The 17,253-nt window shown below is 39.7% G+C and overlaps 2 protein-coding genes across 2 annotated transcripts; one reads left to right on the forward strand and one right to left on the reverse strand.

Annotated features, from left to right (window-relative positions):
* The first annotated feature begins 249 nt into the window (after positions 1-249).
* Positions 250-1,668, forward strand: ngrn (neugrin, neurite outgrowth associated). The gene is made up of 3 exons (XM_015967726.3): positions 250-701; positions 770-880; positions 952-1,668. The coding sequence occupies exons 1-3, from the start codon at positions 469-471 to the stop codon at positions 1,520-1,522; spliced, it is 915 nt and encodes a 304-aa protein (XP_015823212.3). The 5' UTR covers positions 250-468; the 3' UTR covers positions 1,523-1,668.
* A 1,693-nt stretch (positions 1,669-3,361) lies between these two features.
* On the reverse strand, positions 3,362-16,941 carry sort1b (sortilin 1b). The gene is made up of 20 exons (XM_015967724.3): positions 16,469-16,941; positions 15,136-15,195; positions 14,964-15,037; positions 14,783-14,885; positions 14,540-14,701; positions 13,577-13,650; positions 12,210-12,259; positions 11,813-11,940; positions 10,622-10,766; positions 10,143-10,298; positions 9,804-9,910; positions 9,617-9,719; positions 9,363-9,534; positions 7,106-7,296; positions 6,850-7,039; positions 6,526-6,642; positions 6,098-6,209; positions 5,913-6,025; positions 5,709-5,838; positions 3,362-3,593 (listed from the first exon to the last, which is right to left on the reverse strand). The coding sequence occupies exons 1-20, from the start codon at positions 16,733-16,735 to the stop codon at positions 3,579-3,581; spliced, it is 2,469 nt and encodes an 822-aa protein (XP_015823210.1). The 5' UTR covers positions 16,736-16,941; the 3' UTR covers positions 3,362-3,578.
* Between the last annotated feature and the right edge of the window lie 312 nt (positions 16,942-17,253).

Below are 17,253 nucleotides of genomic sequence, written 5' to 3' on the forward strand. Positions count from 1 at the left end.
GGCGCTGTTTATGGCTATTATAATAATAAATGTTTTATAAAGGTGTCCGGTTTTATTTACTTTTTTATCCCGTGTAGGAAAACTAAATTGGCGCTAAAGCCATTTTAAATGCTTTGAACCATACATATTTTTTATTACATGACATTCATAAAATAATATTATTTTGTTCTAACAAGTGACCGCAGGTAGCGATTTTGCCTCCGCCCTGCTAGGTGGCAGCACTGCACCGTTCACGCGCTACAACCACTGTTTGCGGAAGTAGTTAACATGCACATTTGCATGTGAATCGTGACCACAGAGGGGTTTAGTTTTGGTAGAGGTCTAACATTTTTTTTGTTTAGAATCAAGAAATTTAAGAAACCCTTCCGAAATAAGGCATACTTAATTTGTTTTATTTCCATTTTCTGTCAGTATTTTGTTCTTACTAAGCTAAAGAGAGGAATGTGATGTAAACCGTGTGTTAGCAGCATGGCCGGACGGGTTCAGTTCTTCTCTCTGCTCTATAAACTGCGTGCTTCATCAGTTATTTCTTCAGCTTCTTTAAACAACTACCGATTCTCCAGCAGAAGCAGCAAGAAAACGTGGACAGGACAGAGTTTTGGCGTTTATAAGGAATTCAATGATCAACACCGATACAGAGATGATGGGTCTGATGGAGACGACCTGGAGGATGTGGAGGACAAGATTCAGGCTTTGTTAAAGTAAGATTTGAGTTAAATAACATGGTGTTAGATTTATGAATGTGCTGTTTATATATTTGTTTTTCCAGTGAGGGACGAAAGAGACAGAAGACAGTGAAGTATCACATACTGAGGAGGCAGATGGTCCCACCAGGGGCGCCACAGAGAAAGTTAACATGGGATGCTATTGAGCAAATAAGGTATCAGTTCATCCAATAGTTTACATGTAGGTATGTACTTAAAGGTCAGAACTAATCTTTCTAATTCTTAGGTATCTGAAGCAGGAGCTGCCAGAGGAGTGGACGGTGGAGCGCCTGGCCGAAGGCTTCTCTGTCACCCCAGATGTCATCTCCAGGGTACTGAGAAGCAAGTTTACCCCACCTCTGACTAGAAAAGCCAAGCAGGATGCAAAAGTAATGTCTGGACTTGGACTAGGGCTACTTCCCTCTGGTGCAAAGACCCCACAGAACCAACTTAAACTGGCTGGGAACCACACACCTGCTATACTCATACCTGGAAATAAAGAAGCCACGTTAGTCTCTGTCACTGGTCAGACTCAAATGATTAAAGGATCTCCAGTTAGAAGTCCAGCACCCGTTACTGATCTGACTCCACAATTAACAAAAGGGCTCAGTAAAGAGTTCCTAGAAGCATCTGCAGATGGGGGGGAGAACAATGGCTCCCAGCTCAAAGAGGAGGGTGATGAGCCTGAAGACAGCTGGGATGGGGAGGTGTTGACAGAGGAAGAACTTGAGGAGTTTCTAGAGCTGGATAACCCTCCTGTGGTGCAGGTGGGGAAAGATTACTTTGACGAAGAGGGTAAATTTCTGTATAGAGTCTGAGGGCATCTGCTGTTGAATTGCTAGGTAAATGTATTAGCCTCTTCTGTATTGATCATTTTAATAAATAAAATTAAATGTATCCATTTCTGGATTTTAATATTTGATTCATCTAATAAAGTATTAGAATGAGCTCAAAAAAAGGCAAATTACCAGTCTCATTTTCATTCTGTGATGCTTCTTGTTCATAAAGATCATTTCTGAACAAAAATGAGGAAGATAAGAATTTATTGTCAAACCCAAAGAAAAAATGCATCAATTATACAGAAAGAAGAGACAGCAGTTCAACTTTTTATATTTACAAAACCTTGACAATGACTTCAATAAAATGACACAGCAGTAAGGAAAATATACACACCCTGACCCTCATAAAATACAGTAAAGCATCATTCAACACACCTTCTCAGGTGCCGTCCAGTGTAATGCAGCTACATAGTAACCTGCTTCCACTTCGTCTTTCCTTTGAGTTCAGAAACAATTTAAACAGCCAATGAGACAGAAACTTAACAGGTTATTGATCACTTTACTCACAAAAAATGCAATTTAAGTTGTTCATAGTTAAGATTTTGGTGGAAGCCCATATAAAATAGACATTTACAGCTCAAGATGCCCTTTTATGCAAGTGCAACTTTGAATCGATCATCACTGACAAAATGCATTAAACTGATTTAATGGACAACAGATAGATGCTGGTTGCCTGTCAGATTCTCTCACCAGGCACTTAAATAACCACATCCTGTTTACTGCACTCCAGCGGACCATCAGTTAATACAAGTCGAATAACTGCAACAAATGTTTTAAAAGGACAAATAAAATCATGACATCACATGATTTTTTTCTTTGTAGAAGAAAGAATAAGAACCTTGACTAACCCTGTTCTTTTAGAGATAAGTTGCTGAACCTCAGATAAAAAACTAAAGATTTGCAGATTTTCTAGCAGGCTAAACAAGTGAATATTATTATTATACAACATTTACACAATTCAGTAGTTTTTTCACATAGCTTTTAAGTTTCCATCACCAAATTATATTAATGTATTTGGTAATCTAAATGTTCTAAAAATTCACAAGATTTTTTAATAGAAAAATTGCTCAAATTATCACAAATATGCTTTCTATGATTACAGTGTTCATTCTTGCACATCATTCATGATTAAGAAAAAAGTTCAACACCAGATTTCTAAAATACAAAAGACTTTTGTGCTTTCAGCATTAAGAACTGCAGTCAAATTAAAGCTCATTCTGTCCTGAAACAAATAAAAACAGTAAAAGATGCTGTGCCAAAAGGATTACCCTGCATGCATGGAAAATATGCTTAATGTACAAAATCTCTACTGTTATTGCTGGAAATTCCTGCTCAAGCTTTTCAATTTACCAGCTGAGTCTGATGCAAAAATAATCTGGCAGCCTGAGGACTTGTTTTCCAAGAATAGGCTGAAAGTAAGAGCTTTCACAAATCAGCTAAGTGTCAGAGTCATGTCCTCTTGGTCACGTGGGAACATTATAGATAAATACTTCAACAGGAGGGATCAAGACTCAAGTGGTCTAAGAAGATTATAAACCAGAGACCACCCACCTGATCGCAGATTAAAAACTGATATATTAATTCATGATGATGTATGACAACATAAACATGGTCTTCCAGAACCTCTCTACGTGACCAGACAGAAACAGTACAGCAGTGGAGAAGGATTTAAACACCTGGCTGTTGTTGCAAAGATTTCACTTTGGCTCTTTTAGCAGTGCAGCTGTTAAAGATTCAATCCTTCATCAAATAAAATAAATAAGTGACATTAAAACTCACATCACAGAACTGATAAATGAAACAGAACAAGACTTCCCCCACAGTTCACCTGGACAGCGGCACCAGCCTAGGGAAGTGTTCGTACATTCATAAACTTCATCGGCGGCGGCGGCAGAGAGACAGCCTCAGCCCATTGCTGCCGTTTGTTGCTGAGCATTAAAGTAGGAAGTGACTGAAGACGAGAGCGACGGGAACAGCGGCCGGTCACGAGAGGGACAGGAAACCTGTTGCTGGGTTGTGTAACAGGTGGCCCCTGCTATTCAAGCATGTCCTGTTCAAACAGAAGAGAGCATACCGCTGAAGGTAGAACAACAAGGCTGTGTTGACACATACACACCTAACTCTGTAAACCAGTGACCTACATCTGCATTACCTAAACCTTTAAAGGCCTTTTGGTGTAAATAAAATAATTATTGGATTATGTGTCAGCTGTTCCAGGCTGGTCTGTTCCACATCACCAAGTGTTTAACCAGAGTAAACAACCCAGACTGCGCAGAATAATCACTTCCTACCAGAATTAGAGGCATTTAACCTGAAAAGTCCTGCAGACACACACGATTCAGTTAAAAACTGTCAAGTCTTCTCAAACTTTAAAAACGCTATAATATATGGTACAAAGATTACAACAGGAAATATTAACTTAAGGTGATAGCTTGGCTTTTTTGAAGCGAGTTCTTATCTGTTGTCAATAGCTCTGTGAATGAGTGACCTCAGCTGGGTGAAACAGATCAGTTCTGACTGATTGATGGGCTAGGGATGAGCAAGGCAAAGAGGACTGATGTCCTACAAACTAAATAAATAGCAAAATAGCATTTCTATAAACCAAAGTTATGTTTATGAAATCAAGAGCTGCTTCCAAACAGACTACATGCCACAGACACCCAGCTTGATGCTTCCTGACAACCAGCTGAACCACTTCCGTGTCACAATAACGTTAGTGCTGATGATATGCTAGCTCTTTACTAGCCAAAGTTAGCACAGAGGAGGCAACATTAACAATCTTATCAGAGTGATAGGGTAACATCAGAAGTTTTGTAACCCAAAGCAGAATGTTTTAAATTGACCTTCATAGTTATGAAAGTAGAGACATAATTTAAAACCTTTGTCTGGATTTGATTGTGATGTCTTGAATGTGGCCTGGATTCTCTTGTGTACATTTTTTAACATTATCGGCAGGTCTGGCAGCGATCACGCTAAAACGTTATAAAGAACAGAAATTTTACTGTGACCCGGATGTGATTAGGCTTGCAACTAAATTCAAGAAGCGTCAAACTTGAGCATGTGCCATAAATCTGGTCAGAATTCAGCTCCGTTTAACAGAGGAGGTCACCATTTTTAAAACTTTTATTTCATTTACTATGTTAACTGTTTTGTCGACAAGTTAAAACCATATTCCAATGTTAGGGGACACTAGGCCAGGACGATAAATCGATTTGATTAATTAATTTGAATTTTTTGTTGCGGGCGACTTAAAAAAATGTAAATAGAATTTTTATGTAATAACGCCATTTTGGCCCCCCGGAGATTCCGCAGCATTAGTTTCACATAACCGCGACAACAACGTCACAGCATGCACATGAAACAGCAACAGCAAGCGACTCTACGGACACCGGTGGGAGTGGGAAGTTTGTTCTCAAGAAAGGAATGAAATCATCCGTTGTTTGGAACTGGTTTGGGTTTGCTGCGACGGACGTGGAGCGTGGTACTTCTATTCCAAGAGGGTGTTCATTTCTTCATTATTTATCTCAGAAATTAGGGTTACATTTGTCTTGTTTGTGATTAAATAAAAAATAAAATTGGCTTTAAGGTGCCTTCCATTTTTCCTTATTGCTATTCTTAATAATTGAGGGGGAGAGAATCGGGAAAAAAATTGTAAATCGAATAAAAAAAAATTGAATGGGAGATTTTATTTTTAGGCCCAGCCCTAGATGACACTCTAGAACTAAAAACTGACTTTTGCTCTTTTCTGACTAACAACTTTTTAAAATAAGATTAAATTAATTACCAAACACACTTAATAAAATAAACAAACTTCATCCTAATATTCATTCTTAAAGGCCGTCTTTATTGCAGTGATGTCCAGTCATGTAACTAGAGCCATTATCCAGCATGTTTGAATTGCTTTCTGGCTCCAAAACACCTGATTTATTGGTTGATTAACATCCTCTAGCTCTGTAGAACCCTGTTAATCCTCCCATTGATTCTAATCAGGTGTATGGGAGTCAGAAAGCATAAAAAAGCTGTAGGACGGTGGCCCCAATCGATAAATAAACACAGCAGCCCCCCAACAAACTAGACTGCTTTTAGCATCAAGTGGTCATGGAAAGTAAACCTGTGGTGACTGTGCCTCTGGTTTGTGTGTAGGGGAAAGAATAATCCAGTGTACCTCATCAGAATCATCATGAAACACAATTTTTCCATTTTGAGTGTGGTTGCTGTCCAGCGGGTCGTCCATCTCTGCTGTCGCTGTATCCTCAACGTGCTGCTGCAGCACTGAGTATCTGTGTACCAAAAACCTGATGGGCACATTAAAACTATCAGGTCTGGTCAAAGTCTATGAAAATGAAAACCCAACATGTACTGCACCAACCTGCCGCCACAGACGTATTTCTTGACAAAGAGCACTCCTGCTGCGATGCTCAGCAGCATGACGATGATGACCGTGGTCACGATGACTGCAGACCGGGATCCATGGCCGTCTGACTGTAAAAAATATGAGGAGAAACAATTACAGCCTGAATGAACGTCCAGATTAGGTTCTTCAGAGATACGGACCTTAAGTAGCTGGACGTCCACCAGGTCACTGACGCATTTCTTTCTGAGGTCGATCTCGTTACGTGTGGGCATTGTTCCCCCTTCGCATTTATCTCCAGGAATTTTTCTATACCTGCAAAATGATTGATTATCTTATTGAAGTTTATTTAAATCAATATGTATTAACCCTAATGGTCAGTCTTTATTATCAAGGACTCACTGTCACCTAGATCTGGTTACTCGGACATTTACTTCCTCCTGTTAATACATTATCTCTACTTTTGATACAAACCGTTAGTCTGACTCAGTTTCTCGTCACCACCCCAAAATAAAGTTATGAAGCAGGATTCACAGGTCAACTCGAGTTAGTGGGCGGTAATGATAAAAGGTATAATCTATTGTGTCATTTGTTGATGACTTGTGTTCAGAAGCATTTACTGGATCCTTACCCAGTAGTTACCAGCTTCTCCTCTTTGCCCTGCAGACAGAACTCCAACACTTTACCCTTTAGGTCCGGCTGCTCCACACACTCAGAGCTGTTCTCTTTACGGTAGTACCCAAAGTCACTGCAAAGAGTCCAAAAATACCAAGTTCAGAGGGCTAAACCCACATTTCCTAGTGTCACAGTAGTAACTGGGCTGTTGGGTGTAAGTTTTAAATCATTTAAATGGTGATTTAGGACAAAAATAATTTAAAACTTCTAAGCAGATACTAAATTCTCCACATCAGCTCCACCGAAAGATTTTAAAACACCTGTCCAGGGATCGTCTTACCATAGGAAGTCATCCAGGGTGCAAGGACATGGATCTGGCTTTTTGGTGATCAAATAATCACGTCCGTTCCAGCAGACCGAGTCTTTCCTGAGCCGCCGAAACGTCTCTTTGTAACCCAGCATGCAGCCATCATTCGGGTCACTGATGTCATCAGAGTGGGCCAGCCACTCCACATAATCCTTGTCCTCACCTGAAAACATGAGTGACTCTTAGAAACGATCCATATGAGATGTAAATGTTCCCTTTCGAAACCTACAGTCTCTGGTGAGAAGCTCCCTGAAGTCAATGGTGAAGGAGACCCAGTATTGAGCCAGGTAGGCATCTCTGTAGCCCCAGATGCTGACACTCATGGAGCGAGCTCCTGGTTCTGAAGCCAGACCGGTGAAATAGATGGGCTCGTTGGTGAAGTTATACACACTCCAGCACTGTCCTTCATCAGTGGAAAATCTGACAGGAAATGGAAGAATGATCAAACACAGAGCTGAGCTGTAAGGCATCACAGTGAAGTTTTATTCTGCTTAAGTCAGCCGTCATCAGCATCTAAACTGCTCTGGTCATTTCTGAGATCAGCAAGTACAGGTACAGCAGGATCTGATCAGCAGTACACCAACGTCTGCAGAAAACTCTGCAGTGGGAGCATCCTGGAGAAGCTCGGACACAAACACTCTCAACTTTGCGAGAAAAAAAACGTAAATATTAGAGATCTCTGAATTTATTTCAGAGGCAAACCAAACTGAACAACCAGAACTGTGTGCTATTGCTGGAAAAGTTGAGAACTTTTGTTTATTTCACCCTTTAGCACAAACATCTGGAATAAAACTGGTTAACTATGAACAACTTTTTTAATTTCATGCAGCTTTAAAATAAAATCATTCCAGGTTCTGTAACTCTTCGAGCAGCTTAAAGAGATCGTTTTCATTACTTTTTTGTGTTTTTGTGTAAAAGTTATAGCTACTATATTATTCATTGTGGATGGCTTACCAAAGGGCCTCTGTTTGGAGAAGAAAAGTTTCTGATGAGCTCACTAGTCTGAGCTCAGCTAGGACTAAAGGGTAACGCTTCCTTGTACAGTCCCCTAATTACTAAGTACTTACATCACATAGTAAATTAAAGTGTATTAATGTTTCAGAGTTCTTAAACAGTTATTACCATGAAACTCAGGTTCAATGCTAGTTTTTATTTTTATTAATCATTCCCAATAAATACTGCTTTAAACAATAATTGCACTTTATTACAATTACACGGTTTGATTACACAATAATACACTTTAACTATGTAATTACCATGTAAGTACTTAGTTATTAGGAGACTGTAAAAGGAAGTGTTACTGACTAAAGTGTACAATTTCCATTTTAAAGGTAAACTTTACTCATTTTTAATACATTTGCAATGGTCTCTTGTAGGAATGAATGCATTATCAGATGTTTTGTGAGGGGGGGGGGGGGGGGAGCTCAGGTGTGCTTGTTGGAGGACGCTGAAGTCAATGGGAGGAGAAAGTAGGCTCAGATGGCAGTATTTGGAGTCTTATTTCCTGATATGTTGAAATCTTGCCTCTGATTGGCTAACAGCAATGCAACTCTACCACTGATTCAGTTTACTTTGCAATGTTGTTGTTTTATATCCACATATAAAACAAGCCTGGAGGAGTTCTGCTGTGTGGTGGAGTTGCTAATGCCAACTGTTATTTTCTACTAGTAGAGACATTCTCTGCTGTTTCAGCCTTCCCCGTAGCGAGCCAAGATGGGTGAGTCCATAAATGCTCAGTGACAGTGAGGTGTAGATCAGTCAGGCTTTTCTGAACCGAGCATTTTTCAACTATTTTTCTATCAGAAGCTAATCCAGGAATTAGAGGTAGGAGACTATCTTCACATTCAGCCTATGTTTGAAAATCAGAGTGAGGGCTCATTTTCTAAAATAAAATAGCTTCTCAGTGAACCTGCTCTTAAAAAACAACTCACAACTTGAAGAGTTTTCAAGTTGAAGAGTAGGTCTTCTGGTGCATCCAAGGTCGAGTCTAGTAGGAATTTCAGAATATTTATGTAGAAAAGGAGTGTAATGCAAAAAAGTCATGTTAAGATTTTTTAAATAATACAACATAAATCAATGTGACATTTTAGAAGTAGGAGCCATGTAAGAGCTGGCTGTGTTGCACTAGTGGTTAGCTCATCAGTCCTGTGGGATGTAAATGATACTTCTGCAAACTGAAGATGTTCACAGTTCTCTCAGAAACTGGTGGGATGGCAATTATTTAGAATTTTGGAGTTCTAACATCAGACACATCTGCACTTCCTGTTTATGAATCACTGAATGTAGTTGTTATAATCTTTTGGTTTCTGTTTTAGATTGTTTTCTTCTTTACCTCAGTGGCTTTTATATCAGTTTTTATTGTTTGTCTTTTTTTCATAAATATTATTATTGAACAGCCTTTGGTTTTAACCTCATCTTTTTAATTGTGTTTTATTGATAAATCAGGACTTTGACTTTCACACAGAAACAAGAATCTGTTAACCTACTTGACCTGATTGATGAGGTCATTGCTGCTCTTCTCCACAGCCACCAGCAGCCCTCCTGAGTCCAGGATGGCGTAGTGATGAGGCCCATCGAGCGCTTTCAGCCAGGTGTAGCCACCGTCATCAGATACATACACATCAGGTCGCATCACCGAGATAGCGTCACCAACGCTGCCTGTAGAAACATTTGAAAATGGTCAGCAGGTCAAAAGAATCCATCTTTATTAAAACAAAAATGATATTGTTAGCATGACTACCGTGAGCTAAAATGAGACCCACGGCGTTTGGCTCAGACAGAGGCAGCACGGGGACATTCAGCTTCATGGCGATGCTGTACGCGGCGTGGATGTGGAGACTGCACTGCAGGTCCAAACACAAGTTGTTTCAAAACGTAGTTCCCTACCCAAATATCATCAGCTTAATATTCCATTCTCCTGGTTTTACCTTTTCTGGGTCCTTGGCTGTAGCATCACACTTTGCGTTGGCCGGTTTCTGCAGAGGAACCCACTCCCCTCCCTGATCGAAGGACACCACAGACTGAACAGAGTTATCTGGAGGCACAAAACCAGAATACGGCAACTTTAAAACAAACTTCAACAAGTTAACAGGAAGATGAAATGCTGTAATCTACACGGCACAGCAGCAATGACCAAACAGCATCAGACAACACATCCCAGACTGAACAAATAATTAAATATTTACTTCACACCCTACTGCCTGCAGGTAACAGACACCTTATATGTGTGGGTGCGTTTTCTTTATCCAAGAACAAAAAAGAGGTACCTTCAGCCAGCACACTGGTGATGAAAACTCCCCGTAGGGAGGTGACGTTAGTAAAGTCCGTGTCTCCCCCAGTGGTGGTGTAAAGGTGGTGTTCCAGGGACTTGGAGTACACCGTGCCCCGGTAATCTGATACATAAATAGTCCCGAATCCTGTATCTGTAAACCAAAACACTCAAGGTTTTCTGGGTTATACCACAATAAACCATTTTTTCTGCTGTAGGTTTAAAAGTATGAAACACCAAAGGTTTCAAGGGGATAATAATGCAGAGTTTCAGTCATCATCATCATTATTATTATTATAAAAACTATTGTAGAAGAAGCTTTGCATGAGTGAAACCTGAAACTAACTTCATATTAGAATCTCTTTTCGCTAGCTCTGCCTTCCACTTCCTACATAAGCAAACACACCTTGCAAAGAGCGTCAACACCATCAGCCTAAGCAGATGAGAAAATAGAAATAAGTTACAGCAGAGACTGACCTCCAGGCTCATCAACGTGCATGAAGACCATATCATCGTTCGCTGCTAGGATGGAGTAGAACTGCTCGTGACCAACAGGCGGCAGCTGGGCCTCGTTCCAACTCTCACCGTGGTCCACCGACACCTGGATGGCCCTCAGTGTTCCCTGTACAGCAAAAAGGAATGGAACATTGAAATATGGAGAGGGAGTGAGAATAAAAACAGTTGGGAGTAGGGCTGTCTTGTGTACTGAGCTTCTAGACATTCAGGAAGTGTTTTTGATCAATCATCTCAAACATATTTTTAATCACTTTTGAAATCTTTTTATACTTAAATTTTGTTTGTTTTTGTGAAGCATCTCGTGATTTTTATCTTGAGAAGCTCTATATAAAATCGTCATCTTCTTATTCTTTTCAGTCCTTAAATCTGACCATGAAAGCATGTTCTGCTTAACATAAGGAAAGTAAACAAGTGGAGGAGAAATAAAGAAATGTCAAACATGAATATTATATCTTTTGTTCGTTCTTGCTGCGTTTGTCTTCGAATTCCATTTTTGGTTCTTTCTTTAAACACAGATAGACGGTTTTGTTCGCAAACAAAACCGTCAGCAAGGTAAAGAAAAACCTTACCCGTGTTTAAAAAAGAACCAAAAATGGAATGAACATTATATCTAAAGCAGAAGACGTCTCTGAAAGTCGTGTCTGTAAGAAAGAAACAGCAAAGACCTGAAACCGGATGTAAGGGATGTACCATTCTTTATCTGGTCATCTGCTTAGAGAATCTACCCGATGGTCCCTAAAATCATATTTCCTGTCTGTCACACTGCATTGGGATTTTTCTTTTCAACATGTTTAGGAGCCTTTTACTCCTAAATCATTCTTAAGTCAGAGTTGAGGGACCTAAATTAAACATTCTTGGTTGGTGTAACTGAGAAGCAGCCAAAAGCAAGCAAGAACAATTCGGATCATGATTACTTTAAAAGTCTGCGTGCTTGCACTACAGAGAACTCTACCAACTTCCTACTCACCAGTTAATAGGCAACAGCATCACATTTCCTAAAGCGACATGTTATCTGCATGGTAATGGGGCAACTTCTCTTTTCCTTTAAGGTCAGATGCACCAACCAGCAAACTGTAACCCCGTAGGCCTAATTTCAACATGCCTTCTCTTTGTTTAGCTGTACCGTACCGACTCCAGTTCCTTCATACTAACCTTGCCCGTCATTACCGAGGCGAAGAGGAAACGTCCGCCCAGACCAAACGAGTAGATCTTACTGGCTACAGTCTTAATAGTGTGACCGTAGTCTGTTGTCCTCTTCAGGTCTAACATTCCTCGATCACCTGAAAAAAAAATAAAACATGATAATACTACCACCATGTTTGACTGTTCTTTTCCTAAAATGCAGTTCACCATTACAGCTCAAAGAGCCTCAAAGCTTGTATAGCTTAGTTTTCCTTAAAAAAAAAATTCACAGTAAAATGTGAAAGTTTTAACAGAACCGTTATATTTATTTATTATTATTTCATCAGTTTCACCTACACAAACAAAAGCATGGAGGTAATCGCCTCGATTAAGGCGAGGGTGTACATGTATGGGTTCTGGTACTTACTGCAGGACCCATTTTGGCTGGCTGTAAAAAAGATGGTGCTATTCCTTCCCCTAAAAAGAGAAGAAGAAAGGATTTGAGAGTAAACTTGTGAGTGAAATAAATGATTATTTCACTTATTTATTTATTTATTGATTTAACCCTTTAACATTGTCTCGGAAAAAGACAGAGAAATCTGGAAACTGCTGCTTCAGAAGAACGAGGATTTCCTCAATCTCCCTGCTATTATAACATTAAATATGTCCTTCACTAACATTTTTAAAACATTTGTAGAGGTCTCCAGTAGGAATGAATTGTAAGTCGTACTCTGGGGGGGAAAGCTCCGGTGCACCCGTTTCAGGAACTAGAGGATTGCCAGATCAGAGAAGAAAGTTGCTTAAGACGGCAGGACGTTGGGTCTTTTTCCTGATATTTGAACATCTCGCCTTGGATTGAATAACAGCACTGCTCTGCAACATTGATGTTTTAACTCTACAAATAACACAAGCCTGAAGAAGTTCTGCCGTGTGGTGGTGGTGGTGGGGGGGGGTCTAATGCTAACTGTTAGCTTCCACTAGTCGAGACGTTCTCTGTGGTTTGCTGGACACTAAACCAACAACAGCCTTCCCCCTCACGAGTCAAGATGGGCGAGTCCATGAATGTTAAGTGACAGTGTAACGTAGATTTGTCACGCTTTAAAAATCCTAGAGTTTCACCATCTATTTTCTATCAGAAGCTAATGCAGGAGAAAGGAGTAAGAGACTATTTTCACATTCAGTCTGCTTGTTTAACTGAGATTGACTGATCCTTTTCAAAAATAAGTAAAAATTGGTTTCTCAGTGAAGGACCTATTAAAAGCCTCAAAGGTACGAACCATCACATGTGAGAATTTCTCAAATAAATATTTTAACTCCATTAAACTGACTCAATTTCCTGCAGGTTGCTCAGGTGAGTCTATCCTAGGGCAGTGATAATAAATGATGATAGACTACTTTCCCACACACACACTTTCAAACACAACAGAAAGATGTTTCCTGCAACATGAGATAGAAATACCTTGTAAATGTGATAAACAAGATCTACACACACACACACACACACACACACACACACACACACACACACACACACACACACACACACACACACACACACACACACACACACACACACACACACACACGGTGTGTGGTTTTATTTAGCACCTCTCAACATGAACCAATGGACAAAGAAGGAACTACAGTTCCCTGCTGCAGGCTACTGTTACCAACAAGCTGTTCTACAGAATTAAACTTTTAAAAAAGGTAAGATTTTTGTTTCCACGTCTCACAGAAGACAGAATTTCTGTCACCAAGGACCTGAGGTGGCATCGTTTTTTTCCAGCTGCTCACCATTTCATCAGACACACCATGCTGTGGATCTTCTTCCAGGTGCTGCCAAAGTCTTGAGAAATCCATAGATCATTCTGAGAACAGAGACAAAAATTAACTCAGTAGTGTATGCTAATAAAAACTACTCTACAAGCTTTAAACAGACGTATCTACTCCTGCTCATAAATGTCTCTGTCATGTTAATAAGTACACAGACAGAAAACACACATACACAAAGCCTCATGAACTAGTGAAGCTATTTCATGTGGATTTTAACCTTTATCTGAAACTCTTCTGCCACATTTTACTCACGATATCATTTGATATAATAAAATAAAAACTACAAAAAAGATTAAAATATAAATCTTACATACAAATCAGGTGTTTCCATGAAGGTTGTTCTAAAAAGTTGTTAACATGAATATAACTTGAATAAAATAAAATTATTTTATAAAAAGTCCTGAAATAATTTTTTTCCAAGAATCCAAATAATTTAAATGGGCAGAAACACATTTTAGAAAATAAAAGCTGAAAAACACAAACATTACAAGTTAAATAGGTGAAAACACAAGAAAAAGATTGTTTAGTAGTATTTTACCGTATGGTGTGATTCTGAATGATCATTCAAAAATATATATAAAGGTAACCACTGAGCATTTTTACTCTTTAAAAAATGTGAGTTTTAGCTGCAGAAATGTCCAAATATGTTAAATATTGCTGTTAGAATAAAAGTTTAAAGATAAATGAAGTTAGTTTTTTTAGATATTCAAGATTTTACACTTTTTTACTTTTCTTTGAAGGCACCTTTAAAAATATCTAATTTGGAGAATGCACATTAAACTATTTAAAACAAGAAAGTACATTTCTAAAAACCTGAGATGGAGAATCTTGTTTTGATTTGAGGTATATCATCCCAGATTTGACCACGCACACGCTGATGTTTCATGTTCATTATAACATCATAAGACTGACTTCAGTACTTACACTGATGCTGAGCGCCATCAACACATTGGACGTCTCAGGATTGTATGAAATCTGCATCATGGGGTTCAAAGGCAAACTCTGGCGACGGAAACTTTTCCCAGAATCATCAGAGACAAAAATCTGAGCCTCCTGGACTCCAGACACCTCCGCTGTCAGGATCACCTAAAATCAAAGGAGTTTTTTTTTTATCTAACGGCATCAGAAGGAAGTAAAACTCCGTAAAATACTTGAAGTGTGACTCACCTTGCCTGAATTATCAGGACTGATCGCGATACCAAACTCTGCTCTGATGAAGGTATTGTTGATCAAGTCCGTCACGTCCTTAAATGACTTCCCGTAGTTCTCACTGGCAGACACGAGGTTAAAACAAAATGAGAGGCAGCTTGATACCATGTGCATCCTTACCCCAGCAGGTGATACATACCTACGGTAGAGCCTGGACTGTCCAAACCTCAACATGAATAAAGGCACCTGAAAAGTTGTCAAAGCCAGGATAACCTGCAAATAAAAAATTAATTTATAGATGTAATGTGCATTAAAGTTGATGATGGTGTGACCTCTGCTATGACTAAAGCAGCCATGTTTGATCTACTCACCCCTGTGCCATCTCCAACCCAGGCCAGTGACACAGAGCCACTCAGGTCGTCGAACTTAAACTGAACAGAAAAAAAACTACAAGTATATGAACTGCTGTTGACATCTGTGACACGTTTCTGAATCTAAACAGTGTGATTTTGCTTTACTTGGCAGTACGTTTCCCATCTTTCAGTGTAAAATTAGACATGACAAGTGATACAAAGCGAAACTAGCTGACAGCCAAACAATCAGATAACGATTCAAACTAGTTGCCTTCAGCAAAATTCTAAATATAAACACATTTTATCAAGAGGGATTTTAGATTTTTGAAAAATATGTCTGCTTTTCCTGTCTGAGAGCAATCTGCTGACTGTCCAAAGTCTTTAATATCTTGTGTCCCATCAGTCCTCACACATATTGTTCACAGCAGCTCATCCTGTAAGCAGATCTGGTGCTAGGGGACCTGCAGGAGCAACCTCAGGGAAAAGGAGATTCTAGGAACTTCTTCAACCTGAGATTTCTGGTGCTGCAATGCAAAGTTGATCACATGGCTGAGGAGCTAGGCAAATGAGCAGCACGGGGTTCTAATAAAGTTTGCCTCCTTTGTTTAGTGGAAAGTTTTAGTTGTGCAACATTTTAGAAACTGTAAACAGATGTGTCCAAAAAAACAGTACTCCCTGTATATTAACCTGGTCCTAACATGACTTCCTGCTTCCTGGTTTGACTATTGGGGAGATACAGCTTTGAGTTAGGAAATTAACACCACCGTGGCAGTCACATGGAACTCGTTTAACCAATTTTCCTGTTAAATCTGTTTTCCTCTGAGTCTAGGAAGAAAGAAACTGGGATGGATCCATAAAGAATAGATGGAAAAACACAGAAATGGATCATAAACTTCGAAAAGTTGACTGATGTGTCTTTGCATAGTTACAGTTTAACTACATCACTGCTCTAGATCTGAGGAGAAAAGCAATGCAAAGTGTGAAGTCTTGTCAACAAGCTTGTTGTTTCGTTTGTTTGACTCCTACTTTTGTTTTATTAAATTAAATACCAAGTTTAATTTTCTCTATTTGAACAAAATAAAGACCCCATTACATACAGGGTTATAAATGCTTAAAACAAATATTTCACTTCCTTGTCTCGTAAATGTTATTCAGCTAAAATGATTTCTGTTGCAGACCTTTAAATAAAATGTTGGTCTTTTTGAGGATTTGGAGCAGCTGTGAAAGCCCTGCTAGGTAAACAGCCACCTCGATCGGTGATTAGCAGGTTTGGCCTGCACCTGCGCATCCTCCTCCTCCTGTTTAATTGTCAGACTTGCGGCTTGAAACAGGAGCCGAGTTGGTAACTTACACTGTGGGTGTTGTCATCTAACTTGGGTTTATATCCCTGATGCTGCTGACACGACTCTCCCGAGTCGGAGCTCCTTCGCTGTATCTTGTGGTTCGGCGAAGCAGCCAGCCACGACGACGGCAGGGACCTCTTGACGATTTTTGCAGCTCTTTCGGTGCGTCTCTCAAAAACCGACAGACCGAGCGGCTTCAGCTCCCGCTGGAAATCCAAGCCGGTTGAGAAAGTGCAGACAGAAACCAGCAGGAGACCATACAGCAAGGGTCCCATCCTCCCCACAGCCAAAAAGTGCTAAACAACAGAAGCTAGAAGGGGAACTGAGCAAAAACAAACCACCTAAAACGAGTCTTTGTTTATGCTAGTAGACCTAAACTGAAGGTCGCTGCAGCTCCACAGCGGATGACATCAATAGTCCACCTGACAGCTTGAGCTCTGAAAGCAAATAAAACGTCATGAAAAATAAAAACACTGCTAAGTATTCTTTTAAAAAGCCCAATCACCTGCTGTGTTTGACAACAAGCCCAGCTACTTCTGAGAAAACATGTCAAACAATAACGATGATAGAAATGGTGTCTGGAGGTAGTGGAGCTTCTTCTTTAGGGCAGGCTCGCTGTGATTGGCTGCTTCTACAACGCGTCCTCCTTTTCGCCTATTCTATTGGTCAGATGATAAAGAGGGCGTGAAAAAGAGAGTGGATTTAAATTAGCTGTCAAAGACCATCATGGTAGGTTGAGTAATACTATGAGCCCGAAACTTTCACTTTTTTGTTTAGAAATGGAACCAAACAT

Source organism: Nothobranchius furzeri, chromosome 15, assembly GCF_043380555.1.
Source record: "Nothobranchius furzeri strain GRZ-AD chromosome 15, NfurGRZ-RIMD1, whole genome shotgun sequence".
In the NCBI taxonomy this organism is placed as follows: Eukaryota; Metazoa; Chordata; class Actinopteri; order Cyprinodontiformes; family Nothobranchiidae; genus Nothobranchius; species Nothobranchius furzeri.

What these genes read in the sequence shown, in the direction of transcription:
- ngrn (XM_015967726.3), top strand. Translation starts at nt 469, where the DNA reads ATGGCCGGACGGGTTCAGTTCTTCTCTCTGCTCTATAAACTGCGTGCT. An exon ending in AAGATTCAGGCTTTGTTAAA is followed by an intron (nt 702 to 769) that starts GTAAGATTTGAG and finishes TTGTTTTTCCAG; the next exon opens with TGAGGGACGAAAGAGACAGA. An exon ending in GATGCTATTGAGCAAATAAG is followed by an intron (nt 881 to 951) that starts GTATCAGTTCAT and finishes TCTAATTCTTAG; the next exon opens with GTATCTGAAGCAGGAGCTGC.
- sort1b (XM_015967724.3), bottom strand. Translation starts at nt 16,735, where the DNA reads ATGGGACCCTTGCTGTATGGTCTCCTGCTGGTTTCTGTCTGCACTTTC. An exon ending in TGATGGCGCTCAGCATCAGT is followed by an intron (nt 13,651 to 14,539) that starts GTAAGTACTGAA and finishes CTCTGTTCTCAG; the next exon opens with AATGATCTATGGATTTCTCA. An exon ending in AAATACGTCTGTGGCGGCAG is followed by an intron (nt 5,839 to 5,912) that starts GTTGGTGCAGTA and finishes TGTGCCCATCAG; the next exon opens with GTTTTTGGTACACAGATACT.